This window comes from Colias philodice, chromosome 30 (assembly GCF_061535455.1).
Source record: "Colias philodice isolate Cphi_HAF_F1 chromosome 30, ilColPhil1 Martin Lab GWU primary, whole genome shotgun sequence".
NCBI lineage: Eukaryota > Metazoa > Arthropoda > Insecta > Lepidoptera > Pieridae > Colias > Colias philodice.
The window spans coordinates 2,754,617-2,779,022 of record NC_143115.1 but is presented as its reverse complement, the minus strand read 5'-3'; the positions used below and the strand labels follow the sequence as shown (position 1 = coordinate 2,779,022).

The 24,406-nt window shown below is 32.0% G+C and overlaps 1 protein-coding gene across 1 annotated transcript in view; it reads right to left on the bottom strand.

Annotated features, from left to right (window-relative positions):
* LOC149475435 (fatty acyl-CoA reductase wat-like) overlaps positions 1–22,445 on the bottom strand; it is a 41,412-nt gene extending 18,967 nt beyond the window's left edge. The window contains exons 1-3 of the mRNA XM_089713397.1: positions 22,108–22,445; positions 952–1,202; positions 46–176 (exon numbers count right to left, since the gene is read on the bottom strand). Coding sequence (XP_089569523.1) covers positions 46–176; positions 952–1,168 — 348 coding nt within the window. The 5' untranslated portion in view covers positions 1,169–1,202; positions 22,108–22,445. The remainder of the gene's footprint in view (positions 1–45; positions 177–951; positions 1,203–22,107) is intronic.
* Positions 22,446–24,406: the final 1,961 nt, after the last annotated feature.

Sequence of the window (24,406 nt, the reverse complement as noted above, 5' to 3'; positions counted from 1 at the left end):
AAGATTTTTAGTAAATAACTGATTATATTTTTAGTATTTACTTACCGGATCATCAAATATTTCTTCGATCCTCGTGTAAATATCCTTTCCCCTCTTCTGTCGAACTAGAAGGTACAAATTCTCCACCCCGGGACAACTGCGGAGTAACTTTTCTACCAGGATCTTGCCCAGGAATCCTAGAAAAATAAATATTTTTTAAAAATCTACAAATAAATCCCTACTTTTCTAAATGCGACGTTTACTTTGTCTGTTTGTCTGTCTCTTATTCACGTTTAAACTACTGAACCGACAACGGTGAAATAATTTTTGTTATCGTTCCGCTAGTTCTTGAGATTAGTGCATTCAAACAAAATTTTCAGCTTTATAATATTAGTAGTCTAAAACAAATCCCACAAGATAGGCAATGAATAATTTTCCCTGAATTAAAACCTATGAAGATTGAGTAATTTAAATACGGGATTAGGAGTAACTTAGGCTAGATGAGGACGAAGTGACAGGCACAGTTAGTAAGAAATACATCTGTTAACAAACGTACCTAACACATTTTAATCATACACACACACACACAGTACACACACAAACGCACGCACGCATTCACCCACACACGGAACTCACCACTCTTTAATAAATTACTGTTTAAATGTATAATCGATAATAATAATTGTAAAACTCGTAATTGGCGTGTTGTCTATACTTCTATACTAATATTATAAAGAGGAAAGGTTTGTATGTATGTATGTATGTATGGTTTTCACGCATAAGCTACTGGACCGATTTTGATGAAATTTGGCACAGATAATCTTTAGACCCTGAGAAAGAACATAGGCTACCTTATATTGCAAAATATGTACTACGGGCGAAGCCGGGGCGGACGGCTAGTATCATAGATATAAGTAGAGTAAGTCAATAAAATTGTAATTAAAAAAAAAATCTTATCAAAATAACACCAACCTGTCGCGCCAGTGATGAGCACATTTCCGCCATTATAAAATTTCTGGATCTCAGACAGTTGCCTCGTTTCATTCATATTCTGATCGACAATCTCTCTCGAACATTCGACGCAGAAACTATCGATAACTTTTCTATCGACAGCGGGCAGCGCGTTGCACGTTCCATTTTGGTTTTTGAAATTTTCCCGCGCAATCCCGTTCACCATTATCGACGCCATATTGGTTTTTCGTTCTACTGTAGTGATGTCATTTCTGAGGACAAAATAAAGATAATAAATAAATATTTCACGACATTTTTCACACACGGCACGATCTGATCCCATATTTCGCTTGTTTTATGGAAACCAAATGGCTGATAAACACATACCTATAAATAATTAACACCCAGACTCAGAGCAAACTTCAATGTTCATCACACAAATATTTGCCCCGGGTGTGAATCGAATCCACGACCTCTGGCTTGGAAGACAGAATCACTACCAACCAAGCTAACCGTCAGTCAATAAATAATTGTGTTTGTTATATTAATTTTATTTAAAAAACACGCCTCAACTCTTGAAATACGTTGTCAATCCTTGAAACGTGTACAAGTTTAAATGAAATCTGTTCGTTTAAAATAGGCGAAAATCGAGTTACATACAAACATACAGGTGAAGCTAATAAAAGCGTGTTAAAAAGGAAGTTTATTGAAGCGAAACTTCTTTATCGGGGTTGGAAAAAATTTAGTGTAACATTTTTTCGTGACGCGTGACATTTTTCCGTTACGCGCCATCTTTTTTTTATCCCTACCACGCGTGATTCGACGTATTTCTGTAAAGCTGCATATAGTAAATTATTTTTTGAAAAATAAGGTCATAAAGAAGTTTCACTTCTTACGTGTGTACACTAGTACACGCACACATTTTTTATGTATTTTCGTGTATTTTCAGCAAATAAAATAATTGTTTATAACTCATTATTTTTCACACTGGGAATTAATCCTAATCTAATCAATCTTTGCATAAATGGTACATTAACAAAAAAGAAAATGTACCTACGACAAGGTCTACTATTTTATTGACATACAACTTTCCACCGCGGTTTCGCTCGCGGATAACACACTTACTAGTTTTATATTTCGAAGAATTTCAGAAACCTAGGTACTTATTTTATATTTTTAAAACCTATTTAATTATGAACTACTTAACATTTGTTTATCAAATGTAGCCTAAAAGTTGCTCATAATAGTCTATTTTAAAAAATATTCCATGATTAGAAATAGTCTGGTTGCTAGATTTCCCTTTTGATATAAATAATATTTTTTACAGTAAAACCAACACGAATAATCACATAATAATAATTAACAAATTATAAATTTTTTGGTAATTAGATAAACAATAGAATAAAAAAATTATTATTTGCTATTGTTTTTTATTATTGTAGTCACTATAGTCACTACGTCATATTCATTCACGTTGCGTTTTTAACACGTGACTTCGAAAAGACGAACAAAAAAATTAAGTTCTGGTTAGTTATTGTCTATTAAAGAAAAAATTATATATGTTATTTTATTTTTGTGGCATACAAAATTGTATGTGCCTTCAAATTATATTGAAATATTAAAAAGAAATTATTAAGATCGCGTAAAAATAATTTAATTTACGTTGAATTCGGTCTTTTTAAAAAAAATCAGAAATCGTTTAAGTATTATCTGAGTAACTATATTTTATATTTATTGTGAAATATAACCATTGAATATACTATCTATATCTATCTATTTATATAAACCGCATCGAAATCGGTTGCGTAGTTTTTAAGATTTAAGCATACATAGGGACGTACAAGACGACAGTGACTTTGTTTTATACTATGTAGTGAGGTTTAAGTAGTTTCCGTACTGTTGTAATCTGTTTACTGTGACGCCACAGACCATAGTGCAGTCACTATAAAGAGGTGCAGTTAAACAGCCTAATGACAGACAAAGCCCTGAACTTCTAGATCAATCATGACTTAACCACTGTACCAAGGTGATAATCATTTCAATTATAATATACTAGCTGTGCCCCTCGGATTTACCCGCATTACTTGCATTGATTGATGATATATAACCTACTAGAGGTCCGCCCCGGCTTCGCCCGTGATACATATTTCGCAATAAAAGGTAGCCTATGTCCTTTCTCGGGTATCAAAATATCTCCATACCAAATTTCATGCAAATTGGTTCAGTAGTTTAGGCGTGATTGAGTAACAGACAGACAGACAGAGTTACTTTCGCATTTATAATATTAGTATGGATTACTATAGCCTTCTTCGATAAATAGCGACTATATACCACCGAAATAATTTTTCAAATCGAACCAGTATTTCCGGAGATTAGCGCGTTCGAACAAACAAACAAACTCTTCAGCTTTATAATATGAACTAGCGACCCGCCCCGGCTTCGCACGGGTGCAATGCTGATACTAAATACACTACAGAAAAATTGTGAACGTTGTATAGGTATAAAAATATAGCGGCCCGCTCCGGCATCGCACGGGTATAAAATACATAGCCGGGCGGCCGCAAACGCTACGTCCCGCAATTTTTAAATATGTAATATCTTCGAAAATATTCACTTAAATCATACGGTGTAAAGGGCCATATAGATCTATATTAAATGAACAATGTATCCATGGTATTTAATTGGTTAAGGATTAATGCTGTATTGGTTAAAATCGCTTCGAAAATTAGCCATTATTTGTCGTAAAAAGTAAATGACAAAAAAAAGTTATTGTGGGTTATCCATAAGAGATAGACATATACCATCGCGGACTTTTCTGTAGACCTTTTCAATGTGTATAATACTTAGTACATTATTTTGATAAAACTCGTAGGGTTCAGCCTGCGTTTGCAATGTAAGCGGAATAAATGTAATTTTTTTACGACATCACATTAGAAACCTCAAAAATAACAGTACTTCTCCACTACTTAATGGATCTTATTATACATATAAACCTTCCTCTTGAATCACTCTATCTATTAAAAAAAACCGCATCAAAATCCGTTGCGTAGTTTCAAAGATTTAAGCGTACAAAGGGACATAGGGACATAGGGACATAGGGACAGGGAAAGCGACTTTGTTTTATACTATGTAGTGATACTAGTATAAATGAACCCTGAACTTCCAGATGGTATCAACCATGATTTACCCACTGAACATTGGTGATTATTATTTTATTATAATAGTATTTTCGTCATATTATCACTTTTTATGTTTCTGTATCTAATAAATTCTTAAAACGTGTTGAATATTTAATTATTACACTATTACACTAATTACTTACGTCAAATATATAACTCATATCTTTGTATTCAATTGAAAAATTACTCGTTTTGAAGATTGCAATGATATAACAAAAAAATATGTATTGTAATTAAACATTACGACAGAATTTTAAGAAAAATTGAATGAACTTACTAACTTTTGTCTCGCATGTATTATCGTGTGACTCTTTTTATGTGACTACACCACGTGTATCATGTTATTTTATGTAAATAAATGGATATTAAATAATAATTTTCAAAGATTTCAGTTTTAGTACTTTATTTTTTAATTAAACTCAATAGTATATTATAAACCTCAAGCGATTAGAAATTTATTTTTACCATTGTAAAGCTACATATTCACCAAATAACTTTTTTAAGTTTTTAGGTAACAAAAACGAAACCGAAAGAAAGAGCTTATAGCGAACTTTATAGCAATGTGTTTGTAAAAAAATTGTAACTATTAGCTAGTTCAATAAAGAAACGAATCTTCAATGGCGGCCAAAGCTGACTTTGACAGATGGTAGGATCAGCAAAAAAGAAAATTAAAATAACATAAATTGATAATTATTTTATTTATTATTTTGTTAATTATTTTAATTTGTTTGTTGACAAACTGTTTTGTTATGATATTTGTGTATTTATATGAACTATCAAATGACATATACAGAACGCAACAAAATCCCCATTAATACTCGTAGTCTCGTAATTAGCCCATAAACTGAACAACTTTCCCCAAAGAATATATTATTAAAGAAAATATTATTTACTATAGCAAATACATAATTGTCATTCTAAATATAAATGGCGAAAATGTTACAAACTAAAAAAAAAAATTAGGCTCGCCGGTACAATAATTACCCACGATTTGAAACTTGGTGATATTACTGTGAAAAGTTCATATTATTTCTTGTCCATATTTTTTTTTTGCAATTTCAAGGCAATTCTCAAAACTTTAAACTCCAATATCTCAGAAAATAAGTGACTCCTCACCCCCCCCCCCCCTTTGGTGGAGGGATTCCCACCACTCCCCCCTCCCCTACCTCCCCACAAAAACCTTAAATTCGAGGGTTGTATTTGTACACTTCTTCCAAAAATTATAACAGGGAAAATTAAATACATTTTACTTTACCCAATTTTTTTTTGCATACCGTACGGCCGTGTGTGAGCGAGAGGGAATGATAAGCGCCGCCATTGAAGATTCGTTTCTTTAAAGAACTGACTAATTGGAGTTGTAACACTAAAATTATCAAATTATGTGTGCATATGGGGTAGGTTAGTTTTCATACCCCTAAGTGATAAGAGTAACTAGTAAGGCAGAACGATTGCCGGAAAATCTTATACATATATAAAATTCTCGTGTCACAATGTTAGTCTGCATACTCCTCCGAAACGGGTGGACCGATTCTCATGAAATTTTCTGTGCATATCGGGTAAGCCGTAAGTCTGAGAATCGGCCAACATCTATTTTTCATATGTACCACGGGCGAAGCCGGGGCGGACCGCTAGTAATATATAATAATAAAACCATTATTAAATCTAATTCTATTGTACCAATGAATTTAAAATAAAAAAGCTCCATTATTCCGATCAATATAATCGTCTTTAAAAAAAGGTGAGGATTTAAATTAATTAAATTAAAGAGCACATTATAATAATTTATACCTATTACTATAGCAATCGACATTCCGTCGACTAAGTTTAATTTAATCGCAAAATAAATCACGATTTCATCACGTACATATAAGATAAGAAACGTAATTGCCATCAAATAATTAACACTATATTACTTTCATAAACTGTCTTTTAAAAACAACTGATTTTAAGTTATTGTTTATAATTTTTTTTCGCGTGAAAGTAGGTCAGCGCAAGGACTTCTTTTGACAAGAATGTCAAGAAAATTCAAATGTCAACCATCACGTTCACATCAAAAAAGAAAAAAAAATGTTTTAAACAAATTGGAAATTTAAATTATTTTGAACGCATTAATTTTTTTAGATTGCCTTCCGTTTTCAAATTTAATTTTGTTTTTTATTTATGGATTTTGGGGCTATTCTCCTATGTCAATTATAATAGATTAAAAAATATTTTTTGTTGATATTTATGATTATTTTTTTTACATTATTAGTAACGTTTAGTTAGTAATAATAATAGTTTATTAATAAATTTTAATAAAACATCGGAATTAAATGTTTATTATTATAAAACATACTTACATGAGATAATATTCCGTACGTGTTTTCACTCACAAACCGTAAACTTAAATGACAAGGTTTTGCGAAACCAGTCGAGTTTTTAAAATGTTATGTGCATAAACCATCAATATGGCATGTAAGGTTGCCCCTGTATATAATAATCGATTGACGATACTTATTTTTTATTTAGTTTCGGTACTGCTGTGTTTGCGTATACTATGTCAGCAAGGGGTGGTAAACAAAAAGCATAAGACTTATTTAAGATTCGGATCTTGGATAAATAATTTTTTTTTTATATTATTGTTATCGCGCTTAAACTGATGAATGGATTTGGATGAATTTTTATATGCTTTTATAAAGTTGGTACATTAGTGAAGGCTAAAACAGGTAGTAATTTCTATAAGAAAGACAAATTAATATTGAAATACAGAAAATCTGGTGGTAGGCTTGTTTTTAAAACATGTGAAATGAAAGCGTATGCTACAAAAAATTGCGATTCCATCTCTTTAGACAACATTTTTTTAAGCAATCTATACATGTACGACATACATAAATTTTATTAAAAAAATGTTAAATTTTATTGACTACGAAAAATAGAGTATTTATTAATAACTAGAGGTCCGCCCCGGCTTCGCCCGTGGTACATATTTCGCAATAAAAGGTAGCCTATATCCTTTCTCGGGTATCAAAATATCTCCATACCAAATTTCATGCAAATTAGTTCAGTATTTTAGGGGTGATTGAGTAACAGACAGACAGAGTTACTTTCGCATTTATAATATTAGTATGGATTGTCCAAACTCAATATAGATTTTTTAACGGAAACGAAACATACATACCTACATATTTTCGTATCATCGATTTTTTTAAATACATAGATAGTTACATTCAAAAGGACTAGGTTTTAGAATATAATATACCTATTAAGTTTTAGATGGTTTTAGACAAAGCGGGCGAAGCCGCGGGCGGTAAACTAGTTCATATTATACAATACGATTTTCTCCAAGATTCCGCATTTTGTATGAATATTTCAAGGCTGTAGCAGCATTGTAATAACTCATTGCCAGCCCTACTATATTATATTATAGTATACTACATACATGTTATTGACCATGACTTTTCACCTTGTTAAAGGAACTCAATAAATTTATATGATCAGAAATAATTTATGTTCCCTTTTAGGGCGCATAGGCCTCGGCTCATCTGCTTTTTCGAAGCATTTTTCAATTTCCTCTAAAAAACTTTATTATTGGTAGGAAATACTTTTTTAAGAAGTCATGCCTGTTATACTAGTGTTAATTATCTATATTTATTGCACGCCTCATAAGCGAAGCGTTGAGGTGGGTACTACTGTCACTTCGCGCAAAACATCTGATTTTTCAAACTTAAAATGTCTTTATGTATCATACATTGCACTTGTAAGATAATACATACACACACATATTAAGAAAAAACACTATTTTTAACGTTCATGATATTTTTGATGTCATTTTTGTTATTTAAACTAGTTAAAAAACAGTTTAAAAAAGTTCTGTCTTGGACGTCCGTGTGTCTGTATGTGCGGATCCTTTTTCTTGTTAACACGATAGCGACCGAAATACTTTACTAATCGAGTCTTTTTTTTTCTCTTACGCTTGAGTATGCTCAGGAATAGAACCCTTTCATTTTTCAGGGTCTGATTCGATGTGGTTTAATTGTTATTAAATAAACAAAAATAATAATTAATAAATATTTATTAAAAAAAAATTATGAGGCGTGCACTTTTGGATTTTCCAAATTATTTAATATTTAAAAATTATATATGTTGATATGTTTATCAGTCATCTGGTTTCCATAACACAAGCGAACGCTTGCCGCTTGGTATTGGATCAGATCGTGCCGTGTGTAAAAATTGTCATGAAATATAAACTAGCAACCCAAATAACAATAAATGTATATTATTACGTAAAAACCTTCCTCTTGAATCACAATATAATAATTAAAAAAAAAACTGCATCAAAATCCGTTGCGTATTTTTAAAGATCTCAGATAACGCGGAAGCTACTTTTTTATAGGTACTATGTAATTATTTAGTGATAAAGATGATTAATTGCTGGCGATGTGAAAGAATTTTAACAGACCTGGTACATCTATAGGTACTTAATATTATAAAGCTAAAGAGTTTGTTTGTTTATTTGTTTGACCGCACTAATCTCAGGTCCGATTTGAAAAATTCTTTCAGTGTTAGATAGCCCATTTATCGAGGAAGGCTATAGGCTATATTATTATATTGTCATCACGCTAAGACCAACAGGAGCGGAGCACTGCGGGTAAAACCGCGGGGCACAGCTAGTATTTAAATATCTGAGGGTGTCGTAGCACAGACTAATAATAATATACTACGTATACAAGTCGTAGTATAAGTATTTAAATAAATACGACACCTTTCGAGGTAAAATCATACAAGTCATTATATTACATTATAATGATCAAAATAAATACTATAAAACTGGGGAGTTTGTTTGTCGCGCTAAGCTCAGGAACTACTGTAACGATTTCAAAATGTACGTAATCCCTGAATGATATAGGGCTATATTGCATGTACCAAAAATCAATGTGGACACAAAAAAAGAGATAGGTATTAAAACTTATGAATACAAACGATTGTCATACTGTCATAAATCATAATCCTACTAATATTATAAATGCGAAAGTTTGTGAGGATGTGTGTGTGTTTGTTACCCTTTCACGCAAATACTACTGAACAGATTACAATGAAACTTAGCACACATATAGAGGGTAACTTGGATTAACACATAGGATAGGTTTTATTCCGGAAATCCCACGGGAACGGGAACTATGCGGGTTTTCCTTTAAATACGCGGGCGAAGCCGCGGGCGGAAATCTAGTATATTATACTTCCTAAAATCAACATGAGTAGAATTTTGGTATGCCACCTGGCGAGAAAATACTCCTAGTAGATAGAAAATTTTGTAAGCAAAAATATTATTACCCGAACAGATAGAGAATAGATCTATAAATGGCGTCCGCTCGCATGCGTTCTCGTTCACTCTCTATCGCCCTTATACTCACACAGTAAAGACTGCACAAAAATATAATTAAAATTATATTTTTATAATTTATATACTTAATATATAATTATAATTAAAATCAGTTAGGATTCGCTTTCCGAGCTACTTGACGCACTCCGAGTTATCGTTAAATTCGTTCCCTGTTATTTTGTTGTTTTCGTTGATATTGTTGAGTTTGATTGTTATTTGTTTGCGTTATGTTTGATTGTTTACCAGTGTTTTAAGTACCCTTGCTCCTTATTTATTTTATAAATATTTTTGACACTATTTTTACTATAATTAGTTAATAATATTAAAAAAGAATTAATTATTATTTCCCACTTGTTTTATGGGCACCGATCCCTTTACCTTTCCAAATGGAAGAACCAAACCAAAAAAAATATGTTTGAGAAGATGTTTTGCCCACCGTACCATAAGTACCCGCCGCCATTTTCAGATCTATTGTCTATCTGTTCGCGTTATATAAATAAAATAATCTTAGTTGTCATAAATGTTGTTTTTCAGCTTCTTACTCTAATAAATTGTGTGTATATAATAAATATATGTGTGTGTGCTTATGAAATAACGGTTTTTCGAAGGTTTTGTGGACAAATATTTAGTTCAACAAACTTACGTAGGTGTCAAGTAGGTACAGAGGTAAAAAACAAGAAAAAAACCATTAATATGCATAATGCTTATGGAAAATTTGTATACAATTTCATATGTACTTATACAAAATTCCCATAGAGGAGGAAAAAACTTGTTACATTATTATTAATAAGATAAAACCCCTCTTTAGGGTTCCGTACCGATATATAATAGGGTAAAATGGGTTTTGAGACTTTGCTGTCAGTCTGTCCGTCCGTCTATCACCAGGCAATCTCATAAACCGTGAAAATCCGTTTATGTTTTTGGAAGACGGTCATTTTTAAGCAGTTGTTCTTTAGCTTATATAAGTGTCGCGAGTTCAACTCGCATTTGACCGATATTTTTTTTTTATTTTAGATTAATTAGACGTTCATTTATATATTTTTTCTTAACTACTAATATAATAATTAAGTATAATAATTAATTATAAGCTGTTATTACTGGTTATTGGTTTCACCAGGGAACGAAATTTAGAAAAAATATTGTTTAAAGAAAGGTACTTATTCTGAACCTGGGCTTTCATATTGTATGTATAATAAATTATTAAACAAAATATTATACCTAGTTAAATTAATTTCAGAGTGTTCACAACAACAAACCCCTTTGTTTGCTCTGTTTTGCAGGTCTTAGGGCGCTTGTGCACTACAAGGAATTTTACTGTCCGGCATTCCGATTTTTTACGGTCCGGTGTGGTATGAAAAAACCGATGAATTGCTTGTGCACCTGTCCGTCTTTACTCGGATCAGTGCGGTACAGTTCAAGGAAGTTTGGCGGTATAATGCTATCATAAATGATTGTTTTTGCATTTTACAAGAAACGAGTAAAAAATATAGAAGGTGAAATATTATATTACTTCGTTATAATAAAAAGTAAAGTTCCGTAAGAGATTTAAAATGCGTGTTTCACTTATTTATTTTAATCGGTGACGAGGAGCTAAAGCTATTCCCACTTGAACTTTAACTTACCAACACTTACTTAGATAATAATTATAGGTCAATGCTTGGTCAATGTATATAAAATAACAATACCGACTTCTCAAATCTCATTGCCAACTAAAAGAAAGTAAAACAAGAGCTTGCTTTTAATTGGCATATGCAGTAAAAACAGTAAAATCCAAGCAAGTGGGCATTCGAAAACAATTATACCTACAGCGACTCGTAGACACAAAAAACCATCCGGAATAGGGAAAAGTAAAATGTCGGACAGTAAAATTACGTAACGCCCTTAGGGCGCTTGTGCACTACAAGGAATTTTACTGTCCGGCATTCTGATTTTTTACGGTCCGGTGTGGCATGAAAAAACCGATGAATTGCTTGTGCACCTGTCCGTCTTTACTCGGATCAGTGCGGTACAGTTCAAGGAAGTATGGCGGTATAATGCTATCATAAATGATTGTTTTCGCATTTTACAAGAAACGAGTAAAAATATAGAAGGTGAAATATTATAATACTTCGTTATAATAAAAAGTAAAGTTCCGTAAGAGATTTAAAATGCGTGTTTCACTTATTTATTTTAATCGGTGACGAGGAGCTAAATCTATTCCCACTTGAACTTTAACTTACCAACACTTACTTAGATAATAATTATAGGTCAATGCTTGGTCAATGTATAATAAAATAACAATACCGACTTCTCAAATCTCATTGCCAGCTAAAAGAAAGTAAAACAAGAGCTTGCTTTCAATTGGCATATGCAATAAAAGAGTAAAATCCAAGCAAGTGGGCACTCGAAAACAATTATACCTACAGCGACTCGTAAACTCAAAAAACCATCCGGAATAGGGAAAAGTAAAATGTCGGACAGTAAAATTACGTATAGTGCACAAGCTAGTATTTAGATTAATTGCGTGATTTTTTACGGTCCGGTATGGCATGCCATTAATCTATATACTAGCTTGTGCACTATACGTAATTATACTGTCCGACATTTTACTTTTCCCTATTCCGGATGGATTTTTGTGTCTACGAGTCGCTGTAGGTATAATTGTTTTCGAATGCCCACTTGCTTGGATTTTACTGTTTTTACTGCATATGCCAATTGAAAGCAAGCTCTTGTTTTACTTTCTTTTAGTTGGCAATGAGATTTGAGAAGTCGGTATTGTTATTTTATATACATTGACCAAGCATTGACCTATAATTATTATCTAAGTAAGTGTTGGTAAGTTAAAGTTCAAGTGGGAATAGCTTTAGCTCCTCGTCACCGATTAAAATAAATAAGTGAAACACGCATTTTAAATCTCTTACGGAACTTTACTTTTTATTATAACGAAATAATATAATATTTCACCTTCTATATTTTTTACTCGTTTCTTGTAAAATGCAAAAACAATCATTTATGATAGCATTATACCGCCAAACTTCCTTGAACTGTACCGCACTGATCCGAGTAAAGACGGACAGGTGCACAAGCAATTCATCGGTTTTTTCATGCCACACCGGACCGTAAAAAATCGGAATGCCGGACAGTAAAATTCCTTGTAGTGCACAAGCGCCCTTAGGTATTATATTTTCTAATCTAAAAAGCAGTTACAACTAATAACTACAAAACTGAAGAAATTTGTTTGTTTAAACGCGCTAATCTCAAGAACTATTAAACTTATTTCAAAAATTAATTCCCCTTTGGATAGGTGATCCCTAAGTGCTATAAGTTATGTACCACGTGCAAAGCCGGGCGGATTACTAGTCTAAAGCTAGTCTATGATAATATTATAAAGCTAAAGAGTTTGTTTATTTGTTTGTTTGTTTGAACGCGCTATTCTCGGGAGCTACTGGTTCGATTTGAAAAATTATTTCGGTGTTAGATAGCTCATTTATCGAGGAAGGCTCAAGAGCGGAGCAATGCGGGTGAAACCGCTCGGCACAGCTAGTAAAAGGTAAACACACGGATAGCACAGGATTATTATGTAACTTTAATAGGCCATTTGAACATCCATCGCGTAGGGACGGATAGACTGACATACATACGCGGCGACCATTCAAACTGTTTGTAATGTTTACTTTCGAACGTTAACGTCTTTAGGCGCTTACCGGCTTGCGCCTGGCCGACTATTTCGACGTTTGAAAGTCGCAAAAAGGTTAGATAAATATTGTATAAACTATATCATCATCATCAGCTCATATGTTCCCACTGCTGGGACTCAATGAAATTTGGCATAATTTAAAATGTAGATAAATATGTAAGTACATAGTCATAGATCATTCGTTAACTGTTAAAAATTGTGAATTTTAAAATAATACCTAGTGGTTACTTTTAACTGAATGATAAATTATACGATAAGGACGATGAAGATATTATGTATGTATATAACACACAATATAATATTATTGTAGCTTAGTCTGACAATTATTTGCGTCTGGGTCGCAATTTTTGCAAGTGTGTACAGAGCCTTAAATTATAAGTGTTTCACAGTTAGATCTACAATATACATCTCATTGCAAATATGAATTCACTTTTCGTCCGAAGAAAATTGCGTTGCAGAAAAATAACAAGTATAAGTTAATTTTTAATATCAAGTGTAATATAATTGAATATAATTGAATAATCGGAGTTATAAAATATTATCTGATTTTAGGAAAACGATTCACTATTTTAGCATTTGCAGTCCATACTTAATATTATAAATGCGAAAGTAACTCTGTCTGTCTGTCTGTCTGTTACTCAATCACGCCTAAACTACTGAACCAATTTGCATGAAATTTGGTATGTAGATATTTTGATACCTGAGAAAGGACATAGGCTACCTTTTATTGCGAAATATGAACCACGGGCGAAGCCGGGGCGGACCACTAGTATTTATATAAATGTACTTTATTATAATAAATGTGTCATGTTTTTTTGTATATTGTGTTAGTTATTAGCAAAGAGGTGTAACAAACAATTACATCAATACTATTTAAACTTAAATTAATATTTAAGGCTTATTTTTGTTAATCTATAAAATCAACTTATAAAATGATTAAGTAATATAATTAAGTATACCAAAGTAACTCGATCTGTCTGTACTCTGTATGTTTCATTTAAATGACCACAGAAGTAACTTGGCTTTGATTTAGGTTAAACTTAGAAACAACATAATAACAACATCATACTTAAAGATTTAATTGAAAATCAAGCATACTAGTGTAAAATACTAGTGTTGTAGGAAAAATCGATCACTGACCTTGTATAACATTTAAATTTCTTGAAAACCGCACATTGCACCTCGTTACAATTAACTATTCACACGCAACGCCTTCGCGGTCGAACACGATTTAAATTTAGAATTTTCTCCCGCGAATGTTGGCTTTGTTTTTTTTTTATTATTCATTTTTTTCTTAAGTGCCAGAGTTAAAAGGAATTGTCTATGATACAAAGAAGTATTTATGGCAAGAATTAATACTTTTATATAATTCGTACATATACATATACAATACATCGAATGATTTATTTTACGTTTCTTAATTTGTTTATTTAATTATATTTAAATAAATATTGTGTACATATTCATATTTGTTACTTATTATATCGTGGAAAACAAGAAGCGACTAAATTTCGACTAATTAAGCATTATGAATAGGGTTGCCAACCGTACTATAATATATAGTATTGTACTATATTTCGGGTCTGCGTAATATATACTGTTGAAAACATATTATATAGTACGCAAAAATACTATATTTTCAACACCGACAAATGTTACAAACATTATTTCATTAAAAAAAAATAAGAACGCGCCTTTTAATTGTTAAGATGGCGTCATATATCCTATTGCGCATACAGGGTGTAATCGTTAAGTGTGCACAGGCGATTATTCCGTAACTTTTACAGATATCAAAAAAATTTAAACTGATATCGAAAGTACTATACCTAATGAGTAAAATGACAATAATAACTTTTTAAAAATAAAACGAGAAATATCGAAAAATGTTACATGAATGATGAAACGCTCCCATACATTGTAAATATGACTATTCCAAACATTTAATATAAAAGATTTTGCTTTTTTATATTTTGATTTTGTGCTTTAATTACTTCGCAAATTTTAATGAAAGTTCATTTAGAAACTGTAAATAGAGTTCGATGTGATATTCCAAACCAAGGATGTCATTTCGAACATTTGCTCTGAATCATTTTGTATTCTTATATTATGGGAAATAAAATATATGGGAGCGTTTTATGTAATATTTTTGGATATTTCTAGTTTTATTTTTAAAAAGTGATTATTGTCATTTTGCTCATTATAGTACTTTCGATATCAGTGTAAAGTTTTTTGATATCTGACAATTGACATAGTTACGGAATAATCGCCTGTGCACACTTAACGATTACACCCTGTATACCAGTGGCGAGAAGAAAGAAACAGAAGTAGTGTATCATTAATAAAAAATGAGCTTTTGATTTATATTAATTTAAAAATTGAATGTGACAAAGCTTGACACTTTTATTTTAAACAAAAAGCTGTTACACAGTGCAAGAAGTGCAAAAAAATATAGTTTTTATAAAAATAAATATATATTTGTCTATTTTTTTGTTTTTCCCATAAAATACTATATTTTTTTTAAATGTACTATATTTTTTACACCTTATTTTGGAAAATACTATATTTTGATGATGAAGTGTTGGCAACCCTAATTATGAATAACGTAACTTAACTATTAAAAATTCATTTTTTTCACTCCATTATTTGCCTTTATAATTTCGTATCAGGATAAAATATCAGTATCACAATGACGTCACAATTCATAACTATCATGACATCACGAGTGTCACGCAAGATGGTAAGAGAAAGTGTCATAACGATCGGATTGTTTACTAGAATGTAGTTTATTCTGCGAATCCATACTAATATTATAAATGCGAAAGTAGCTCTGTCTGTCTGTCTGTTACTCAATAAATACTGAACCAATTTGCATGAAATTTGGTATAGAGATATTTTGATACCCGAGAAAGGACATAGGATAAGTTTTATCCCGGAAATCCTACGGGAACGGGTTTTTATTTGAAAACGCGGGCGAAACCGCGAGTGGAAAGCTAGTATTTGCCATAATTTAGACCCAGTACCATGTCATAAAGCAGTATTACTTCCAGTGTGGAATAATGACAGCGATATACAGGGTGTCCCACTGTTGGTATACTAAGCTCAAAGGAGGTTATAGTTTTGCATAGGCTGAATACGTTAAAAAATACTTATAAAATTCCAAACGCATTTTTTTTTTCAAATAGTAACGGTAATTTCTTAAAACTTTATGTGTACACTCATAACAAGCAACCCGCCCAACTTTGCATCGTTTAATATTATGTTTTCATAGATAAAATGCTCACATTAGCGAAGCGATATGCCGGTTGCGCGAATCTAGAGAAGAAAACATTGATTTTCAGAAAAAAATTAGCAAAAAAATTTTGACGTAATTTTGTTGTTTAAGTATTTTTTGCATGATCAGTTTTTTCAAGACTACAAGTTCCTTCGCGCTTAGTATACCGATAGTGGGACATCCTGTATAGGTTGTATGGTGCCATCACTTTCCCATACTGGAAATAAAATTGCTATAAGATAACTAATAAGTTCTTTGTACAATATTTACATTGAGATAATATTACTACGTATGGCGGAAACACCACGAACAAAACCTGTGCGCCATATTTTTATCTAGTTAGGTACTTACCGATGAAAAGTTATGTTAGTTACTTTTCCGTATTATTTGTATTATTTGTGCAATAGCGTAACACACACGAAGGCATATTTGATGCGTTTCACTTTAAAACAAATAAAAAATGAGCGTGCAGTTAAGCCATATGGCTTATGTTGAGCGGAACATAAGTGATGTAGGCGGTGTCGTCTCCATAATATGTATATCTCAATGAATATTTATTGGTCTGTGATAGCATCTTACAAATAGGCCTATATAAAAACAGTGTAAATTATATGAAGAAATAATATTGTTATTCGTCATGAAAACAAATTCATTTTACAAATTTCCTACTTCTTCAATTTATTTCATTCTTATGCATTACGAATTTAGTATAATATGTCTGAAAATCATTTTTATTATTATATACAAACAGTAAATAAAAAAATATTTATCGATTTAAGCCCCAAGTTCAACGACCTATCCCCGGTCAATGACCTCTTAAGTGAAGGATGTAGTACTTAATAAACTTGATTAGAAGGAATCAGGATGCGGCCTGGTTCATCGATTTATGTTTAACAGTTAACTATGTACACAATATGCAGATACAACCAGTAGGGAAACTTCATACAAAACGTTCGAAATGGCAATTTCTTTAGTAATTTTAAGTTGTTTTTGCGTAAAGGAATAAAAAAAATCATTATTTGATACTCGAACACATCGAAATATAATTAATTAATTAATAATTTTATTTTATTTTACTCTTTCATTTATTATACTTGTAAGTATTGTTTTGTTTCATGTTGTGTTGTTTTAATTTTAATTAAGTATTGTATTCTGTGTCAATTATGTTTGTTATTATTGTGGAGTCAAATAAATGATCTTTCTTTCTTTCTTTCTTTCTTTCTTAATTTATAATTAAAATGGAACAAATGTTACTTCCTTTTCAATCGACTTTAAAAAACAGTAGGTAGTTTGTTGTCAATTCGACTGTATTTTTTATGTTTGTTACCTCAGAACTTCCGACCGTGAACCGATTTTGATGATTTTTTTTTATTTGTAAGCTGGTGAATTCTCTAGATAGAAAACGGTTAGAATTTTGTTTAAAATAATTATTCGAATCGAGATAAAACGCTTTCCTTGATTTTTTAAACGTTATTATTATTTCACTAATTATTGGTATTTAGGTAATTATTATCACTGCATGGTATAAAATGCGTATACCTTGTATATCTTTAAAATTACGTAAACACTGGTAAGCGGTTCTAGTTCATCTATACTAATATTTAGGGATGTAACGATACCGATACCGATACCGATATATCGGCCGATATATCGGCAAGCCGATATATCGGTATCGCCGATAATAAATCAACCGATACCGATATTTTTTTATTAAATTCTTTCTTTTCTTTTATGTTTTTGCATTGTATTCATTCATATTGTTTTATTTCTGTTTCTGTAATAGTGTTAAGGAAGAGCGGAACCTCCTGACACAAGCATTTTATTTGCTTACTAGGAGTGTTCCAATCACAAATTTGTTTATGTAAAGGAAAGAAATAAATAATTTTGAATTTTTTTAATTTTTAACGTGATAACGTTTTTAAAATCGTTTTAGTCGGGTGACATGTTCATAAACTTGTGTCACACCAAATCCTCACGAGCGCGATCGCAGGTATAACGAGAGAGAGACGGACCGATCTCCCGTTTCATCTCGAGCGCTGCCACTGCATTATGTTATCACGTAAACATCTCGATCGTAAACCTACTTTACAAACAACCAATTTTTTTGATATCAAATAATTCAAAAATCCGCGCCCAATGAACGATGCGGGAGGCCGCCCGCGCGTGTGCACTTTGTTTTCTGAAAAAACTCTACCAATTAATAGTAAACTTTTATTAGGTACTGATTGTATGTGTATTACTTAAAGTTTAACTGACTTCGTAAAATAATAATACTAAAATAAATGGTTTTGTTGTTTTTTGATTTGGCATTTTTATTTAAAAGAATACGATTAACAGTTGTCTCTGTTAAGTGTTGGTAACTTTTTATGCATAATTCACTATTTATTTTTCTACCAAGCCATCGATATCGGTATCGGTATCGGTATCGCCGATACATTACTACAAATATCGGTATCGGTATCGTATCGGCAAAATCATGTATCGTTACATCCCTACTAATATTATAAAGCTGAAGAGTTTGTTTGTTTGAACGCGCTAATCTCGGGAACTACTGGTCCGATTTGAAAAATTCTTTCGGTGTTAGATAGCTGATTTATCGAGGAAGGCTATAGGCTATAATATCATCACGCTAAGACTAACAGGAGTGGAGCCACGGGGGTGAAACCGCGCGGAGCAGCTAGTATAAAATACAGACGAAGCCCGAACGGAAAGCTAGTACTTATGTTAAAAAATAAAATCTTTTGTCCCAAATTTAATATGGAATTAAAACTTTTCCCGAAAATTCTGATAATCTGTTTTATTTTCTCATAATCTGTTGTTCTTTATATCGATTGTCGAACATCAAACAACTATATAACAAAGGCAAAAGTTTGTGTGTATGTATTTATATTACTCTTGACTGAAAGTATTGGTAGATAAGTAGCTTATCATCATCACGATCATCATCATCATCAGCCCATATACGTTCCCACTGCTGGGACATGGGCCTCACAAAATAGCTTATATCAAAGATTAATCTATTGAATATAAAGGAGAGTGTGTTTGTTTGCTTGAACGCGCTTATCTCAGTAACTTCTAGTCTGATTTGAATAATTCTTTCAGTGTTAGATAGTCCATTTATCAAGGAAGTCTATAGGCTATATATCATCACGCTAAGACTAACAGGAGCGGAGTAATGCGGTTAAACCGCGAGACACAGCTAGTAGGCTATAAAAATATATACATATATATCATCACAATAAGACCAACAGGAGCGGCGCGGGACACAGCTGCTATAGTTTATGCTTTATAATATAATTTAGGATTATGATAACATTAGTAGTAAATACTATAATCTAAAACAGTTTAACACCCTTGTATTTTAAGTAAGATAATAGTAAATTACTACATAGTATAAAACAAAGTCGCTTTCTTTGTCCCTATGTCCCTTTGTATGCTTAAATCTTTAAAACTACGCAAAGGATTTTGATGCGGTTTTTTTTAATAGATAGAGTGATTCAAGAGGAAGGTTTTAGTATATAATTTATTAGGTTTTAGACAAAGCGGGCGAAGCCGCAGGCGGTATAAGCTATTATATAAATAGAATAACTAACAATGACTAAACCATAATTAATGAAAATTAGGGAGTGACAGAATATGGGTGCGTCGTTAAAATTTGTGTTTATGTGTTTTAAAGGCTATTGCGTTACAAATGGATATTTTGTAGAAAACTAGCTGTGCACCCCGGCTTCGCTTGTACACTATCGAAGATCGGTCGTACCATCTCAAAAACTGTCATTGGTATCTTATTATACTACATATTATAAAGGCGAAAGTTTGTATGGATGTTTGTTACTCTTTCACGTAAAAACTACTGAACCGATTACAATGAAATTTAGCACACATATAGAGGGTAACTTGGATTAACACATAGGATAGGTTTTATCCCGGAAATCCCACGGGAACGGGAACTATGCGGGTTTTCCTTTGAAAACGCGGGCGAAGCCGCGGGCGGAAATCTAGTAAACTATAAACCAATCAGAGATCAGAGCATAAGCTCTGATACTCCTACAAAATAAACTTATTATTATTCTTAATTTAACAACATGTGGAATTAATTAAAAAAGCTTTACATTTTCTAATACGATATGAGAATTACATTACATACATACAAATTACAATTCCTAAGAAATGTATATGTCGCAGTCATCTTATTGAATTTGCTATTTGATTGAATGACTAACGCCTTCATTGAATGACGACATAATATGTATTCAATAAATTTTAAACGAATATTTTATACATTTCCTAAACTTAATATATTTCGGCTGACACATACATTATATACAATACATTCAAGTAGGTATGTACGTAAAATTACGACTCTATCGCATCTCTATATATGTATTATTTATAACTAGTTTACTGCCCGCGGCTTCGCCCACTTTGTCTAAAACCTAATAAATTATTTACTAAAACCTTCCTCTTGTATCAAAAAACCGCATCAAAATCCGTTGCGTAGTTTTAAAGATGTAAGCGTACATAGGGACAGAAAAGGCGTATTTGTTTTATACTATGTAGTGATTTATAATCTACATACAGTTTTCGCATCTCTACAATTTAAACGAACAGAAAACACGTTAGATTATAAAATTTATGTAATACAAAAACACGTATCTATGACGTATATAATATGCAATATTTAGCCAATGACACACTTTGGGAATGTGGGTCAGACCTTATGAATAGCGGAACCGTTATCTTACTCTTTTTGCGTCTGTATTGTATAGAAAACCGTTTAATTATGAACTAATCGATTAAATTATTTTAATATACCTAGTTACTTAAACATTAATTGATTTATGATTCAAAAATTGTAAACACAATTTTCTAGCTTGACTTGATTGTTTTTTTATCAAAAGCCAGTGATTATGAAAAATATACACAGAATATCGAGATAACTGTGAAGTCGTGTAGCCCTATACCTATAGTTTAATTGTTTTTTAAAAGACATTTTTAATGTTAACAAATACGAAATTTAGCAAATTCGTTTTGGAGTAAATTTACGCATTGTGTTATATTATAATAACGATTTTTAAGAATTTTCTTCATGGTAAATTTTTAAGTGTCCTAATTCAACATAGGATCGTAACACAGCGTTCCTTTATCGAACTTTTAATAGGTACATAAATCTTAGAATAATTACACACATAAATTTAATAAAATGCCTAGTTATTTTATGAAAGTCAATATCAAACTTTTACGAAATTGAAAATTTAATTTTAATCAATTTATAATGTAGGTATTAACTTAATAAGATTTTCATTCAATTTAAAACATGCTTTCTGGTGGGATATAGAGATCTATCTAGTTTATCTGCAGTGCCCTACCGTATATGTAAAAACAGTTAATTTAAAATTTAAAATCTACAAAACAGTAAACAAAAATTAAGAAGATATTATGACATCAAAAATCTATACGTAAACCATACGATGCCGAAACTGGGTCACGGCACAGATATTTCGCAACTTCAAACATTTTTTTTTAATCCGGAAAAGTAATCTATAGATTTCTCAAGAAAGGTGAAACGCATTATTTCCGCTAAGGAAGACACGAATCACTTTCACAATATGTTTGCGAAGCATAGAAAAAAAACATTAGAACACGACATTCACGCCATGGGACGACGATAAAAAATATTATTTAAACTCACCTGACTAAATCCTCCGCAAAATTTACCACTGTCACTTCTAACACTGGCACTCACAGAAAAAAAAATCACTAACTGTCAAAACGAAAGCGCGCGCAGTGCCATGGCGGACTGCAGACTATCGCAACCCGCCAAAATATGAGGCCAAAATGAGTTGCATAACAGTTTATTACAGCATATTACATAAAAATCGCCGCTGGGCTCTCAGAGTCGTATATTATGCAAAGAACGCTCGAATTTCTCGTTTTCTAGGTTACGATAGCGTCCTTCGGCGCGAATTTTTTTTTCAATCACACATTTGCTACGGCAGTCATTGCTACTTGAAAGTTAGTTATATTCTGTGGCTATTGTTTGTAAGCGTAATAAAACGTTACTGTCCCCACTTTCTAGCGGCTAGGTCATTTCTTCTCGAATCATTGAGCGCGCAAGTGAATGAAATACTGACGCATCGATATGTGTCGATATGTAGGAGCTTTTATTGAAGTTTTGTGTAGACCATACGAAATTTAAAAAAATATTTTTGCACCCATGGACGTATAAAAAAAGACGGACGGTATATCGCCTAAACATTGAGTGAAGCCTAGTAATGGCGGCGAAACATCCACGTGTGTGTGCCATGTTGCCATGGCAACAGCTGTGTTGATGACAATGGCGGCTGTATTTTTTTCTATAAATTTTGCCGTAATAATTTTGTCATTAAAACATAAAAGAAATAACTTGCTTCCCTGTGGAATGTAATCCCTTGTGTTTTGTTATTTAAAATTGTACTGTTGCGACACCATTTAACCACGCAAGACGGCATTTTAAATATTTTTTGTGAAACAGTGACGCAGTTAATCAGTCGGTAGTTCACGACGTAATGGCGGCCGACTAGCTTACTATGGTGAGAGTGTGTGCGTGTTTATTGTCTTTACACGATCGCTAGCTTACTATGGTGGCTTCACGTTGTTTGTTCGTAATACGGCGTCCGTCTTTTTTTATACGTCCATGTTTGCACCATATTTTTCCTTGTGTGTAGACTATAGCTATTTATTTCATCGTAATATAAATTGATATTGTATGAAGAGAGACTGAAAATCAGTGCTGACTGCTGACTAAGTCTGGAAGGGCAGCATTTGCTGAACGTTTATTTTTTTGACATATTTTTTTTAACATACAGATTTAATCTATGTAAATAAAGTTAATTGTAATAAAAAAAAAAACATTTTAAGTAATAATTTCAATTCCTTTCCCTATCTTTGAATGTTGTAATTTTATCTAAAACAAATAATTAATAAACCTAGTACACAATACTGATTTCCCAATTAACGTATTTAGACCGTACTATTCTCAGTCCCTTGACTTTCAACTTCATCAAAACCGGTTTAAATATGGGTCAGTAGTTTTTGCGTGATAGACAAACGGTCGTCGATTAATATATAGGTATCCATTTATAGTCTAGTGTTTGTAAACAAGTTTTTTTTTTATGTTATATAACCTATTTTAGTAATAACGTAATAATTTATGCACTGATGAAATATCTAGATATTGTGACTGGTATTTTTCATTGAAAATTACATTTTAATTTGTATTGTAATTAAGTAATTATTAAGCACTGAATAATAATCTTTATTTGTAAATTTGTCAATCTCCAACACCTAAACTGTTGTAGATATTTGATTAAATGTTGATGTTTATAGATAGATGCAAAAACTTTAAAAAGTGCAAATAAATAAAAATGACTTAGTTATTAATAAATAAGTAACTACCTACATATGTTACGAAACTAGATACCGCGGTCCGCGAGTATAAAAATAAAAGTTACAATTCTTGCGAAAAGTACAGGTTTTGCGAAAAACAACAACAAGCTTTAAATATTACCTAAACTTGTCACATTTATAACACACTACATTTCCGCCCGCATTTTCAAAGAAAAACCCGCATAGTTCCCGTTCCTGTGTGATTTCCCGGATAAAAAGCCTATGTCTTATTCTGATTTCTGGGTCTTCTGCTACCTACATACCAAATTTAATTGTAATACCGTAGTATTTGCGTGAAAGAGTAAAGTACATCCATCCATCCTCACAACCTTTCGCATTTATACTATTAGTAGGATTCATTCAAACTTGTTACAATCATAACACATGTTTTAAAACCTACGTAATAAATAATAATCTACGAAAGAATCTTGCTTTAGTGTAGAACACTGAACATAGCCGCGCATGCGTAGACATATTGCAGATTCAACTCTCAAATTAGGCCGCCTCAAGAAGCTTTTCATCTTTGTTTAATCTTTATAGATTGACTAGCCGCTCCGCGCGGT